This window comes from Elephantulus edwardii, unplaced genomic scaffold, assembly GCF_000299155.1.
Source record: "Elephantulus edwardii isolate Elephantulus edwardi_28Jun2011 unplaced genomic scaffold, EleEdw1.0 scaffold00178, whole genome shotgun sequence".
In the NCBI taxonomy this organism is placed as follows: Eukaryota; Metazoa; Chordata; class Mammalia; order Macroscelidea; family Macroscelididae; genus Elephantulus; species Elephantulus edwardii.
The window spans coordinates 2,417,565-2,429,353 of NW_006399928.1; the positions used below are offsets into that span (position 1 = coordinate 2,417,565).

General features: G+C 36.8%; 1 protein-coding gene and 1 pseudogene across 1 annotated transcript in view; both read left to right on the forward strand.

Annotated features, from left to right (window-relative positions):
* Positions 1–11,789, forward strand: part of KIF4A (kinesin family member 4A) — a 389,040-nt gene that overhangs the window by 33,328 nt on the left and 343,923 nt on the right. The window contains exons 5-6 of the mRNA XM_006895963.1: positions 5,420–5,586; positions 5,971–6,065. Of these exons, the coding sequence (XP_006896025.1) occupies positions 5,420–5,586; positions 5,971–6,065 (262 nt within the window). The remainder of the gene's footprint in view (positions 1–5,419; positions 5,587–5,970; positions 6,066–11,789) is intronic.
* Positions 1,506–3,909, forward strand: LOC102857192 (annotated as a pseudogene).

Below are 11,789 nucleotides of genomic sequence, written 5' to 3' on the forward strand. Positions count from 1 at the left end.
CGCCCTAAGATGGGGATGCAGCACCTTAACTCATCTCCCGGGTTTCAGCACCATATGTTAGGTTAGGTTAGGTTAGTGGACTTAAAGAAGAAATCAGAGAGAACGAGAGAAAGCTTAATGCAGCTTTATTAAAGGGGGGAAAGGGGAGCTCCTGGGTGAGTTCCTCATCCTGGAGAGGCAGAATGGGAAGTCACACTGTGAACTTACTGGGGAGGATTTTTATAAACAGAGTCTTTAGGGAGGGACATTCCATTCTGATTTACGAGCCACCTGCTAGCTTAGCCAGACAGGCAAGGCCATTTGCCTTCTTATCTGAAGCAGGCAAGGCCATCAGCATTTGAGTTCTGAATTCTTCATTCTTTTCTTTGGCCCTCTTTGCCCAGACTAACACTTACTACTGGACTATTAGGCAGCATTATGATGGATGGAGAGATTGAAACTGTCAACAGCTTCATCTTGCTTGGATCCACAGTTAATATGCTTGGTACCAGCAGTCAAAAAATAAGGATAATCATTGCACTGGGAAAATCTTCAGTTAGAGACCTCTCCAAATTATTGAGGAGTAATGATGTCAGTTTGAGAACTAAGTCTGATTCAGGCCACAGTCTTTGGATTACTTGCTATGCATCTTAGAGCTGGACAGTGAATAAGGATGACAGAAAAAGAATTGATGCCTTTGAGCTGTGGTACTGGAGAAGACCACTGAACATCACTTGGATGGCTAAGAGAACATACAGATATGTCTTGGAGCGAGTGCAGCCACAGTGCTCTTTGCAGGCAGGAATAATGAGGCTTTGCCTCACATACTTTGGGCATGTTGCTAGGAGAAGCTATTCCTTGCAGAGGGACAGGATGCTGGGAAGGGTGAAGAGTTCACAAAAGAGAAGAAAATCCTCAACCAGGTGGGTTTGACAGGGTGACTGTCACAATGGGCTTTTGTGTGTCAAAGTGTGAGGATGGCACAGGATAGAACAGGGTTCAGATCTGTTGTTCATAGGGTCACTATGAATTGTGCTTGACTCGACAGCACCTAAGAACAACAATAGATGAGTTATATAGGAATTGGGAGAATCAAAGGAGAATCTGAGGTTTGGAAAATATGAGAATAGGGATATTAATAAAAATGGAAAAGTGGAAGGGAGGATTGATGTTGATAGAATTAAGATAATTTTTCTTTATAACTTATAGATTTTAAAATATAAGCATATTTTATATTTTAAAATATAAATAGCAGATAATTGGAATTAAGGGAATAGAAGTTATGTTTACAGATGGATGTTTGGGTGCTAGGGAGCAATAAAATCATGCTATATTAGGGTTAGAAAGGACTTAATAATGATCTAGGCATTTGGTAGAGATGCCTTAGGGAAGAAAGTGAAGTTCAGTTTTTGACTGCAGCGTTTCACTTCCATGTGCCTCTTTTTTGTTTATCAGGGGAACACCCATTCTCTATTAGTCCATACATTTCTGTGGGTAGATCTTGAGTGTACACCTTACATCCCACGATGGCTCAGCTCCAGACATGCTTCTATAATGACAATTTAAAAAAATATATATTTGGTAGATGAGATTCCTTTCTCAATCCCTGCAGCCTCTGAAATTTAGTAATATCAATAAATTGCTGGAATCTACAACCAGGAGAGGATAAAACAGATGAATGGGACCTTCTAAGAATTAAATCCAAAACTTCTCTAACAGGGTAAAAAGAAAAGCCACAGACTGGGAAAAAATATTTTGTAATGACATATCTGACAAGGGACTTATATCTAGAATTTATAAAATACTCGAGCACCACAACAAGATAAAAGTAAATACGCCAATTAAAAAATGGGCACAGAATATGAACAGACACTTCACCAAAGAAGACATTCAGATGGCAAACACATGAAGAAATTTTCAAAATCCCTAGCTCTAAGAAATCAAAACAACTATGAGATACCATCTCACCCAGTAAGAACAGCAAAATTTAGCAGAACAGCAAACATCAAATGCTGGCGAGGTTGTGGAGAAACTGGAACCCTTATTCACTGTTGGTGGAAGTGTAAAATGGTGCAACCACTATGGAAGGCAGTATGGCGCTTTCTCAAAAAGTTGCAAATAGAAATACCATTTGACCCAGCAGTTCCATTACTGGGAATTTACCCTAAAGAAACCATAAGTGTCACCCAAGCAGATATATGCATACCCATGTTTATTGTGGCTTTGTTCGCAGTAGCAAAGAGCTGGAAACAAGTGCCCATCAACAAACGAATGGACAGAGAAGCTCTGGTATTTTCACACAATGGAATACTATGTAGCATTGAAAAATAAGGAACTCTTGAAATATTATTAAAAATGGATGTCGCTAGAGGACACTATGCTGAGTGAAATATCTCAGTCACAAAAGGACAAATATTGCATATGGTCACTGTTGTAAAATGGAACTGACATCAGGGTTGATGGAAGAAAGAAAAGGAGGGGAGGAATGATGTATATTGCATTGAAACAGATGAGGGAGAGAACTGTTTAAAAGGGATATATGAATGGGTTTTCTTGTCATTACAGAAGTCCAGTGTGAAGGCTGCATAGTGGAGTGGACTTAGGGGGAGGGATTACATAACAATGAAAGAGTTTTTCTTTTCAAGGAGAGGAGTGAATTGGGGCGGGGAAAGGGGGAGTAGGGAGAAAAGTGCGACAGTGAATTCCTGGAAACCCTAAGTCTGTTAACTTTCATTAAAATTAATTTAAAAAAAATTAGCAGCAAAAAAAATAAATTGCTGGAGGCCAAAATTGAGTTCCACAAACATGTAGAGTTTGATTTTCTTGTCAAGGGCGGGCCAATTTCTACAAATGCCCCTGGTCAAACACGTGGAACTAGAAAACATCTCATCAGAAGAAGTTGTGGAAATAGAGTATGTGGAGAAGTACGCTGCATCTCAGCCAGAGCAATGCATACTCCACGATGACTAAATCAGCTCAGTTAAAGGGGCAGAGGAATGGATCTTAACTAGCTCTTATGATAAGACTTCATGAATCTGGTCCTTGGAAGTAAAGTCAGTAATGAAAATTGTGGGACATATGGATATTGTAAAAGATGTGGCCTGGGTGACAAAAAGACAGTTTGTCTTGCTTATTATTGAGCGCCTCTATGGATTAAACTGTTCTCTTATGGGAGTGGAACATAGAAACAAAATTAAAGCCCTACACTGCTGCAGAGGTCATGCTGGGAGTGTGGATTCTATAGCTGTTGATAATACAGGAACTAAATTTTGCAGTGGCTCCTGGGATTAAAATGTTAAAGATTGGTCTACGGTCCCTACAGATGAAGAGGATGAAATGGAAGAATCCTTAAATCGACCTAGGAAAGAAACAGAAAACAGCTGGGACTAACAAGGACTCCCATGGTGACCCTAACTGGTCAAAAGGAAGCAGTTTCTTCATTTCTGTCGTCAGATGCTGAAGTCTGCAGTGTGTCTTGGGACCACACCATAAAATTATGCGATATTGAAACTGGCAGTCTTAAGTTAACTTTGACTGGAAATAAAGTTGTTGATTTTTTTTTAAAATAAAGTTTTTAATTGCATCTCCTATTCACCAATTTGTAAACGTTTAGCATCTGAGAGCACAGATAGGCATATCAGATTGTGGGAATCCCTGAACTAAAGATGGTTCTTTAGTGTCTCTGTCCCTAACATCACATATAGGCAGGGTCACATCTACCCATAAACAGCAACTGATCTCAGGTTCTTTGGATAACTTTGTCAAGCTGTGGAATAGAAGAAGTTGTATGCTATGGCTGCTCATGAAGACAAAGTTCTGAGTGTAGACTGGACAGACACAGGGTTACTTCTGAGTGGAGGAGCAGACAATAAATTGTATTCCTACAAATACTCGCCTACCATGTCCCTGCAGGGGCATGAACGTGAATGATAATTTGACTATAGAGTCTTTCTATAAATGAAGTCAACATAGACCTGCAAGTCAACTCTTCAAAAGCAGACTTTTATGGTTTATATAAAGTTTTCACTACTGATTAACAGCTAACAAATAATTTTGTTTTTTGTTTATATTTATGATAGTTTGTGTTTATGTATTTATAAAATCTAAAATGTGGCCTGCATTCTGTATCTTATGCTAAACCCTTGAAATTAAGATGTCTTCTCCTAGCCCCTTTTTCAAAGATCCTGGTTTGAATTTAGATTTGTTTTTGAGGTATTATAATACATTTTATTATACAGCATTTTTTTTATGATGGAGTAACATGTATTTTAAAATGAACTTTAAAACTCATTATTAAAAGGCTAAAATCTTTAATCTTAAAAAATTAGGTATAAAATTTGCTTTTGATAGATCAAGCAATGTTACAAGAAAACAATTCTGTAAAAAGTATTAGGAACCGAAAAAAAAAGGTGTTAGGAACCAAAACACAGTAGGGAGTATTTGGAAATATTTTAAGTACTACTAAATTAAAGGTATGCCATAATCCTTGAAGCTGCTTTTATATGATAACCAGAAAATACTTCTTTCTCTAATCTGTTCTCATTTGTAGAGAAGAATAAAATCTTTAATCAACAACAACAAAATAATGATCTAGTTTACTTCCTAGAGACTTCAGAAGATTTTTAGTTTCAGGTTTTCACAACCCTACAACCCTGTCATCCTGGCTTCCCAATTCAATGGAAACTGCTCTGCTATTTTCCCTAGTAAAGATGACGTATAAAATGGATCAGTAGTGTTAGGAGGAGGTTGGGATTACATGGGAGAGAAAGTAGCAAAGAAAAATACAAAGCTATTTATATTGTACTTGATGTCCTGGGACCAAAGTTTACCTTCACTTGGGGCTCTGAAGGCCCGCTCCATCGAGTAAGTTCTTACTCATACTAACCTTTCATTAAGTTTCTTTATGAGAGAAAACTGCCATTCTCCTGTGGAATGGCTAGTGGATTTAAATTGCTGACAATTTTGGTTAGCAATCCAATATGTTATGCTCTCCACCACCAAAGCTCCTTCCCATACATTGTTACCCTTTTCTACTCTTGTTTTTGAAGTCCCTCAAAATTGCAAACCAAAGTAAACCCACTGCCCTCCAGTCAGTTCTGTCTCATGGAGACCTTTCATTGGGTTTCCAAGGCTTTAAATTGTGGCAGAAGCATACTACCCCATTTTTCACTCTCGGGAGCCAGTGTATTTGAACCAAACTATTGACATTTTGACTAGGAGAGTAAAACATACCCTGCAACTCCACCAGAAGAGATTAAGGAGACATTGATTTCTGGTAATCATAATAGAGTGCTTAGTTAAAATAGTCCTCATTCTGTGACTATTATATTTCCAAGATTTTAGAAGGATACTAAAACATTTTTTAAAATCACCAATCTCCATATTTCTGGTTGAACATTTGAAACATGAATCATATGAAAATTTTCTTTCTCTAAATTAGATTGTAGGACTTACTGAGAAGACTGTTTTAGTTGCACAGGATACTGTTTCCTGTTTGGAACAGGGCAACAACTGTAGAACTGTGGCCTCTACAGCTATGAATTCCCAGTCATCTCGATCTCATGCCGTCTTTACAATTTCCATAGAGCAAAGAAAGAAAAGTGACAAGTAAGTTACAATTAAAGATTCTATTTTTTAATGTTAGTTCTACTAAAGTAGAATGTTAGCTCTTTGTATTGCACTTAGTGTGTGATGGCCAAAATTTACCTTAACCTGAAATTCCCTTGAAGGCTCGCTGCCCTCAAGTGAGTTTTATCTCATAGCAACTCTTTATCTGATTTCTGAGCTATAAATCTTTATGAGAGGAGATTGCCTATATTTTTTGTTAGAAGACAAATTGTTAGCAATGTGTATCAGTGGGACCTTATCTGCTCACTTGGGGGGGGTGGGGGGGTTGGGGGGGGTTGGCAGGAAATGACAAGTCAGCTTTGATATTTAGCTACTCTGAAGCTTGTTTACTGTTCTCTTTCTTGTCTTCTTTCATTATTAAAGGAATAGCAGCTTTCGCTCTAAGCTGCACCTTGTAGACCTTGCTGGATCAGAAAGGCAGAAGAAAACCAAGGCTGAAGGAGATCGTCTAAAAGAGGGTGAGAAAGTATTAAAGCAACAAAACTTCTAGTACTCTTAGTAATGTCTTGAGTAGAATATTTCAGATGAAATTGATTTTTTATATAATTAATAGATTGACCGTTAAAATTTTTTTTCTTAATTGAGTGAAAGTTTGCAAATCATACTGTTTTTCGTTCAATCATTTCTGCATGTTTTATAATTTGGGTTAGCAACTCAACTCCTTATGGCTTATGCTACCACAGGTTCCTTTACATTAATTATAATTGGTTAATGTAATTGACTAATTACAGTGACTGATCAACCACTTACTGTATATAGCTTTTTCTTTCACCTAGCTTATATGTTTATTAATTTTTTCCCCTTTCTAACCTGATTAATCATCTAAGGCTGATTCAATCTGTATGTAAACCTTTCCTTAGCTTTTTATAGTAGTGGCCTTTATACTACATTTCTTTTTTTAAAAATTTTTTTTTTGTTGTTTTTACATTTCTTATTTGATTTAGGTCACTCGTAATTTGTTCTAAATTCATCCTTGTACAGTATTTCACAAATTCCTGATCTTTTTTTTTAATGGTGCATTATGCTCCATTGTGTTAAAGAAGGCATAGTTTCTTTATCCGTTCATCCTTAATGAACACTTGAGTTGTTTCTCTTTGCTATTTCAAATAATGCAGCAGTAAACATGGGTGTTCATACATTAGTTTGTGTTGGAGCTCTTATTTCTTTGGACTATATACCTGGTAGTGAGATTGCTGGATCAAATGGAATTCTATTCGCAAATTTGTAAGGTAGTGTCGAACTAATTTCCATAGTGATCTCACCATTTTACATTCTAACCAGCATTGTATGAGAGTTCTAATCTCTCCACATCCTTGCCAATGTTTGTTGCTTGCTGTCTTGCTGAATTTACTGTTATTGGTAGGGTGAGATGCTATCTTATTGCTTTGATTTTCATCTTTCTAATAGTAAAAGAGGAAGCTCTAGTAACCTAGTGGTAAGAATTTGTAATGCCAACCCTAAGGCATGTTGTTTGAATCCACCAGCTGCTCTGCAGGAGAAAGGTGGACAGTCTCCACCCATAGGATTTACTGCTTCTGAAAAGCTACCTACTGGCAGATCAGCTATGAGTCAACTCTGATTTAATACCATACAACAGTAGACAAGGGAGGGAGATCTAGTGGCCCAATGGGTGGGGAATTGCACTGCCAACTTGAGGCACATGGTTCCAATCCACCAGCTGTTCCTTTTAAGATGAATCATCTCCTAAATGATTTACAGCCTCTCAAAATCTGCTGGCGAGTCAGCAATGAGTCCGTTCCAGTTATACAGCAGTGAGTTGAGTTTAAGTTGCAAATAGATAACCAGTTTTGCCAACATCATTTGTTAAAGTGACTCTCCTACTTTTGATGGATCTCATCTCTTTGTCAAAGATAGCTGACCATAGGTGGATGACTTTAATTTTGGCTTCTCAATTCTGTTCCATTGCTGTATGTACTTGGCGCTGTACTAATACCAGGCTATTTTGATTACCGTGACTGTGTAGGAGGCTTAGAGATTAGGAAGTGTAAGGCCTCCTGCTTTGCTTTTCTTCTTCAGTAGTATTTTATCCTCTCTACGTAAAGATGGTGACTCTGTTTACCATCTCTTTGAAAAATTATGATGAGATTTTTACTAGGCAAAGCATTTTATTAACCTTTGTTTCATATTCTTTTTCCTTTCACTCTTTTTTTTAATACTAGTTTTTTTACAAAATTCGAATGCATTGTTTTCGAGAACAGAGTCTTCCAATTTCCCTCACAACCCCCCATCAAACTGTACACTCCATGATTAATCCTCCCTCCCCTTGCATATCCTCATCCCTCTGCTTCCACCGTCCCCCACCCCCCTTGGTTCATTCTACTCATTCTACAATAATGGTTTTGTACAATAATTGTCCTTGTGGGACTGAGTTCACTCAGTGTAATGCTCTTCAGTCCCTCCCAAGTTAGGTAACAATTTACAAAATCATTGCTGCATAGTATTTCATTGTGTGAATGTACCATAATTTCTCAATCCATTCGTTTGTGGTTGGACATTTGGGCTGTTTCCATATTCTTGTGATGGTGAGTAATGATGCTATGAACATTGGTGTACAAATCTCCATTTGTGCCTCAGTTCTCATTTTCTCAGGGTATATTCCAAGTAGTGGAATAGCTGAGTCCTATGCAATTTTTATGTTCACCTTTTTGAGGAAGTGCCAAAGTGCCTTCCAGAATGTTTATACATTTACAATCCCATCAACAATGTATAAGAACTCCTTTCTCACCACATCCTCTCCAGTATTTATTACTTGCTGCCCTGTTAAACTTTGCCACGATTATTGGAGTAGATGGTACCTCATTGTGGTTTTGATTTGTATCTCTCTTATTGCCAGTGATTTGGAGTATTTCTTCATGTGTCTATTTTTCATTCGAATATCTTCCTCTGTGAAAATTCTTACCATGTCTTTTGCCTATTTTGTAATTGGGTTATCAGTCCTTTTCTTGTGGAGGCCCAGGAGTATTCTGTAAACTTTTGTTATAAGACTCTTGTCTGAGATGGTAGTACCAAATGTTTGTTACAAGTCAGTAGGTTTTTTTTTAATCCTGTTGGAAAAAGTTTTTAATGCACACGTGGATTTAATCTTTAGAAGGTCCCATTCATCATTTTTATCCTTTCCAGATAGTGTATTTCTGGCTGTATTTGGCAGTCACTTTATACCTTGTAATAGCACTTCTAAGCTTGATCCCAACCTAACTCTTAGGAACTTTATGGTTTGGGGCTTCACTCCCAGATCTCTGATCCCCATTGAGTTCATTTTTGTGTATGGTGTGAGATGTGGTGGATCTTGTTTCAGTTTTCTGCAGGTGGAAGTCCATTTTGCCAGCACCATTTGTTGAAGAAGTTGTCATTTACACATTTGATAGGTTTAATTTCCTTGTCGAATATAGTTGACCATTGATAGCTGGGTCTATTTCTGGGATCTCAATTCTGTTGCTTTGGTCTATGTGCCTCTCATTGTACCAGTACCATGCTATTTTGGTTCGTACCACTATTTAGTAGGTTTTGAGGCCTAGGAGTGCTATGCCTTTCACCTCATGTTTGTTTCTCAGAAGTGTTTTGCTTATTTGGGGTCTCTTGCCTCTCCAAATAAATTTGATAATTATTTCTTTTTCAATATTCTTGAAAAATGAATTTGGTATCTGGATTGGGATTTCATTGAACATATAGATTGCTTTTGGTAAGATTGTAATTTTTATGATATTGAGTCTTCCTATCCATGCACAGGGCACATTTTTTCATTTCTTTAGGTCTCTGTAGTTTTCTTTGTGTAGGTCTTTTGTATCTCAATTTGTGATTGGCTATTGTAAATAGTATTGCTTTTTTGGTTTCCTTCTTTGAGCTTTCTTTGTTTTCCTGTAGAGGAATCCTGTTGATTTTTGGATATTGATCTTATATCCTGCCATGCTTTTAAATTAGCTTACTAATGCTAACAGTTTTTTGGTTGAGTCTCTGACGTTTTCTGTGTACACAGTCGTATCTACATATAGCAACAGTTTAACCATCTCTTTGCTGATCTGAGTTGCTTTTATTTCCTTCTCTTGTTGTATTGCCCTAGCAAGTACTTCCAATACAAAATCGATAATATCTGAAAACTACAAAAAGCTGTATACTTTGAGAAATTAGAAAACCTGGATGAAATTGACAAATTCCATGAAACACATCTCTTGTCCAGATTGACAAGAACAGATATAGAACAGTTGAACAGACCCATCACAAGACAAGAAATTGAAAAGGTCATAGATAGACTTCCCCGTAAGAAAAGTCCTGGGCCATATGGCTTCACAACTGAATTCTACCAAACATTCAGAGAGGATTTGGCACCAATTCTACTTAAATTATTTCAAAACATACAAAAAGAAGGAACACTCCCAGGGACATACTATGAAACCAGTATAGACCTAATACCAAAATGAGGCAAAAATAATACTAAAAAAGAAAACTACAGACCACTGTCTCTTGTGAACATAGACACAAAAATCCTTAACAAAATCCTAACCAATATAATCCAAAAGTACCAAAAAAAAAATAATTTGTCATGGCCATGTGGGATTCATAACAGGTATTCAAGGATGGTTCAACATAAGAAAAACAATCAATATAATTTACTATTTTAACAAAGTAAATAAGAACCATATGATCTTAGCAATTGATGCAGAAAAGGCATTTGACAAAATGTAACACCCCTCCCTGATAGACACTCAGCACAATTGGAATAGAAGGGAATTTCCTCAATATAGTGAAAAGTATCTATGCAAAACCAAGAGCCAACATCATTCTCAATGGAGAATATCTAAGAGCATCTTCCTTGTAAACAGGGAACAGACAAGAATGCCCACTGTCACCACTTCTATCCAATGATGGGATCTTGATAGAAATTTCATTATATCTGAAGATTGCATTTAGTAGAAGTGCCATTTTCACAATGTTAAGTTTCCCAATTCTTAAACATGATATATTCTTCCATTTATGTAAGTCTCTTTGGAAATCTTGTGGTATTGTTTTGCTTTCTTTGTATTGTTTTGCATCTCTAGTTAGATTTATTAATAAATCTTTTGGGTGCCTATTATAAATGACATTGTTTCCCTTATTTTCTTTTCAGAGTTCTCTTTGTTACTATAGAGTAACCAGCCAATTTTTGTATGTGAATATTATACTCAGCTTTTTGCTGAATTAGTCAGTTGTTAGGTGCCATCAAGTCGACTACTACTTAGCAACCCTGTGCACAACAGATTTGAACCTTGCCCTATACTATGCTATCATCACTATCTCCACCATTCTCAAGCCCATTGTTACAACCACTTTGTCAATCCATCTTGTTGAGAGTCTTGCTCTCTTTCTCATACTCCCTAGTATGATATCTTTCACCAAGAACTGGTTCCTCCTGAATATATGCCCAAAGTATTGGTCAAGTAGAGTCATTAAGTTTTTTCTTAAGTCTCTGTTATTTTCTATATGTAGAATCATATAATATACAAATAGAACAAGTTTTATTTCCTCTGTGCTGATTTAGATGCCTTCTGTAGCCTCATTGCTTTGTCTAGGATTTCTAATACAATACTGAATAAGGCATCCTTTTCTGGTTCCTGTTTGCTAGGGGAATGCCTCCAATGTATCTCCATTCCATTGAATATATTCTTGGCCATTGATTGGTTTTGTTGCTGCTATATAGTTGGAATAGACACATAGCTGATCCTCCAGCAGATTTTCAGAGGCAGTAAATTACATGAGAAGAGATTACCTATCTTCCTCAGACCACATGCCTTTGGGTTGACAGTGCAGCTGTAGGACACAGTGTTCAAGAATTTCACTATTCCTATTTTGTTGAGGGTTTTTTTAATAATGTAAAGACACTGGATTTTGTCCAATTCCATTTCTACCTTGATTGATTTTATGTGATTCTTTTCTTTGTGATGTTGTTGTGATGAGTTCCACTGATTATTTTTCTAATGGTGAACTATCCTTGCATGCCTTGAATGAATGTCATGTAATCTTGATGATATTTTAATGTTATATTGGATTAAATGGTTAGGTTTTGAGAATATTTGCATATATATTCATGAGATTTGTTGGTTTATAATTTTCTCTTTAGCAGTGTCTTATCCTGGCTTTGCCATTTGCTTTTGCCATTTGTTGCTTCAAAGAATGAGTGTGGGGAATAG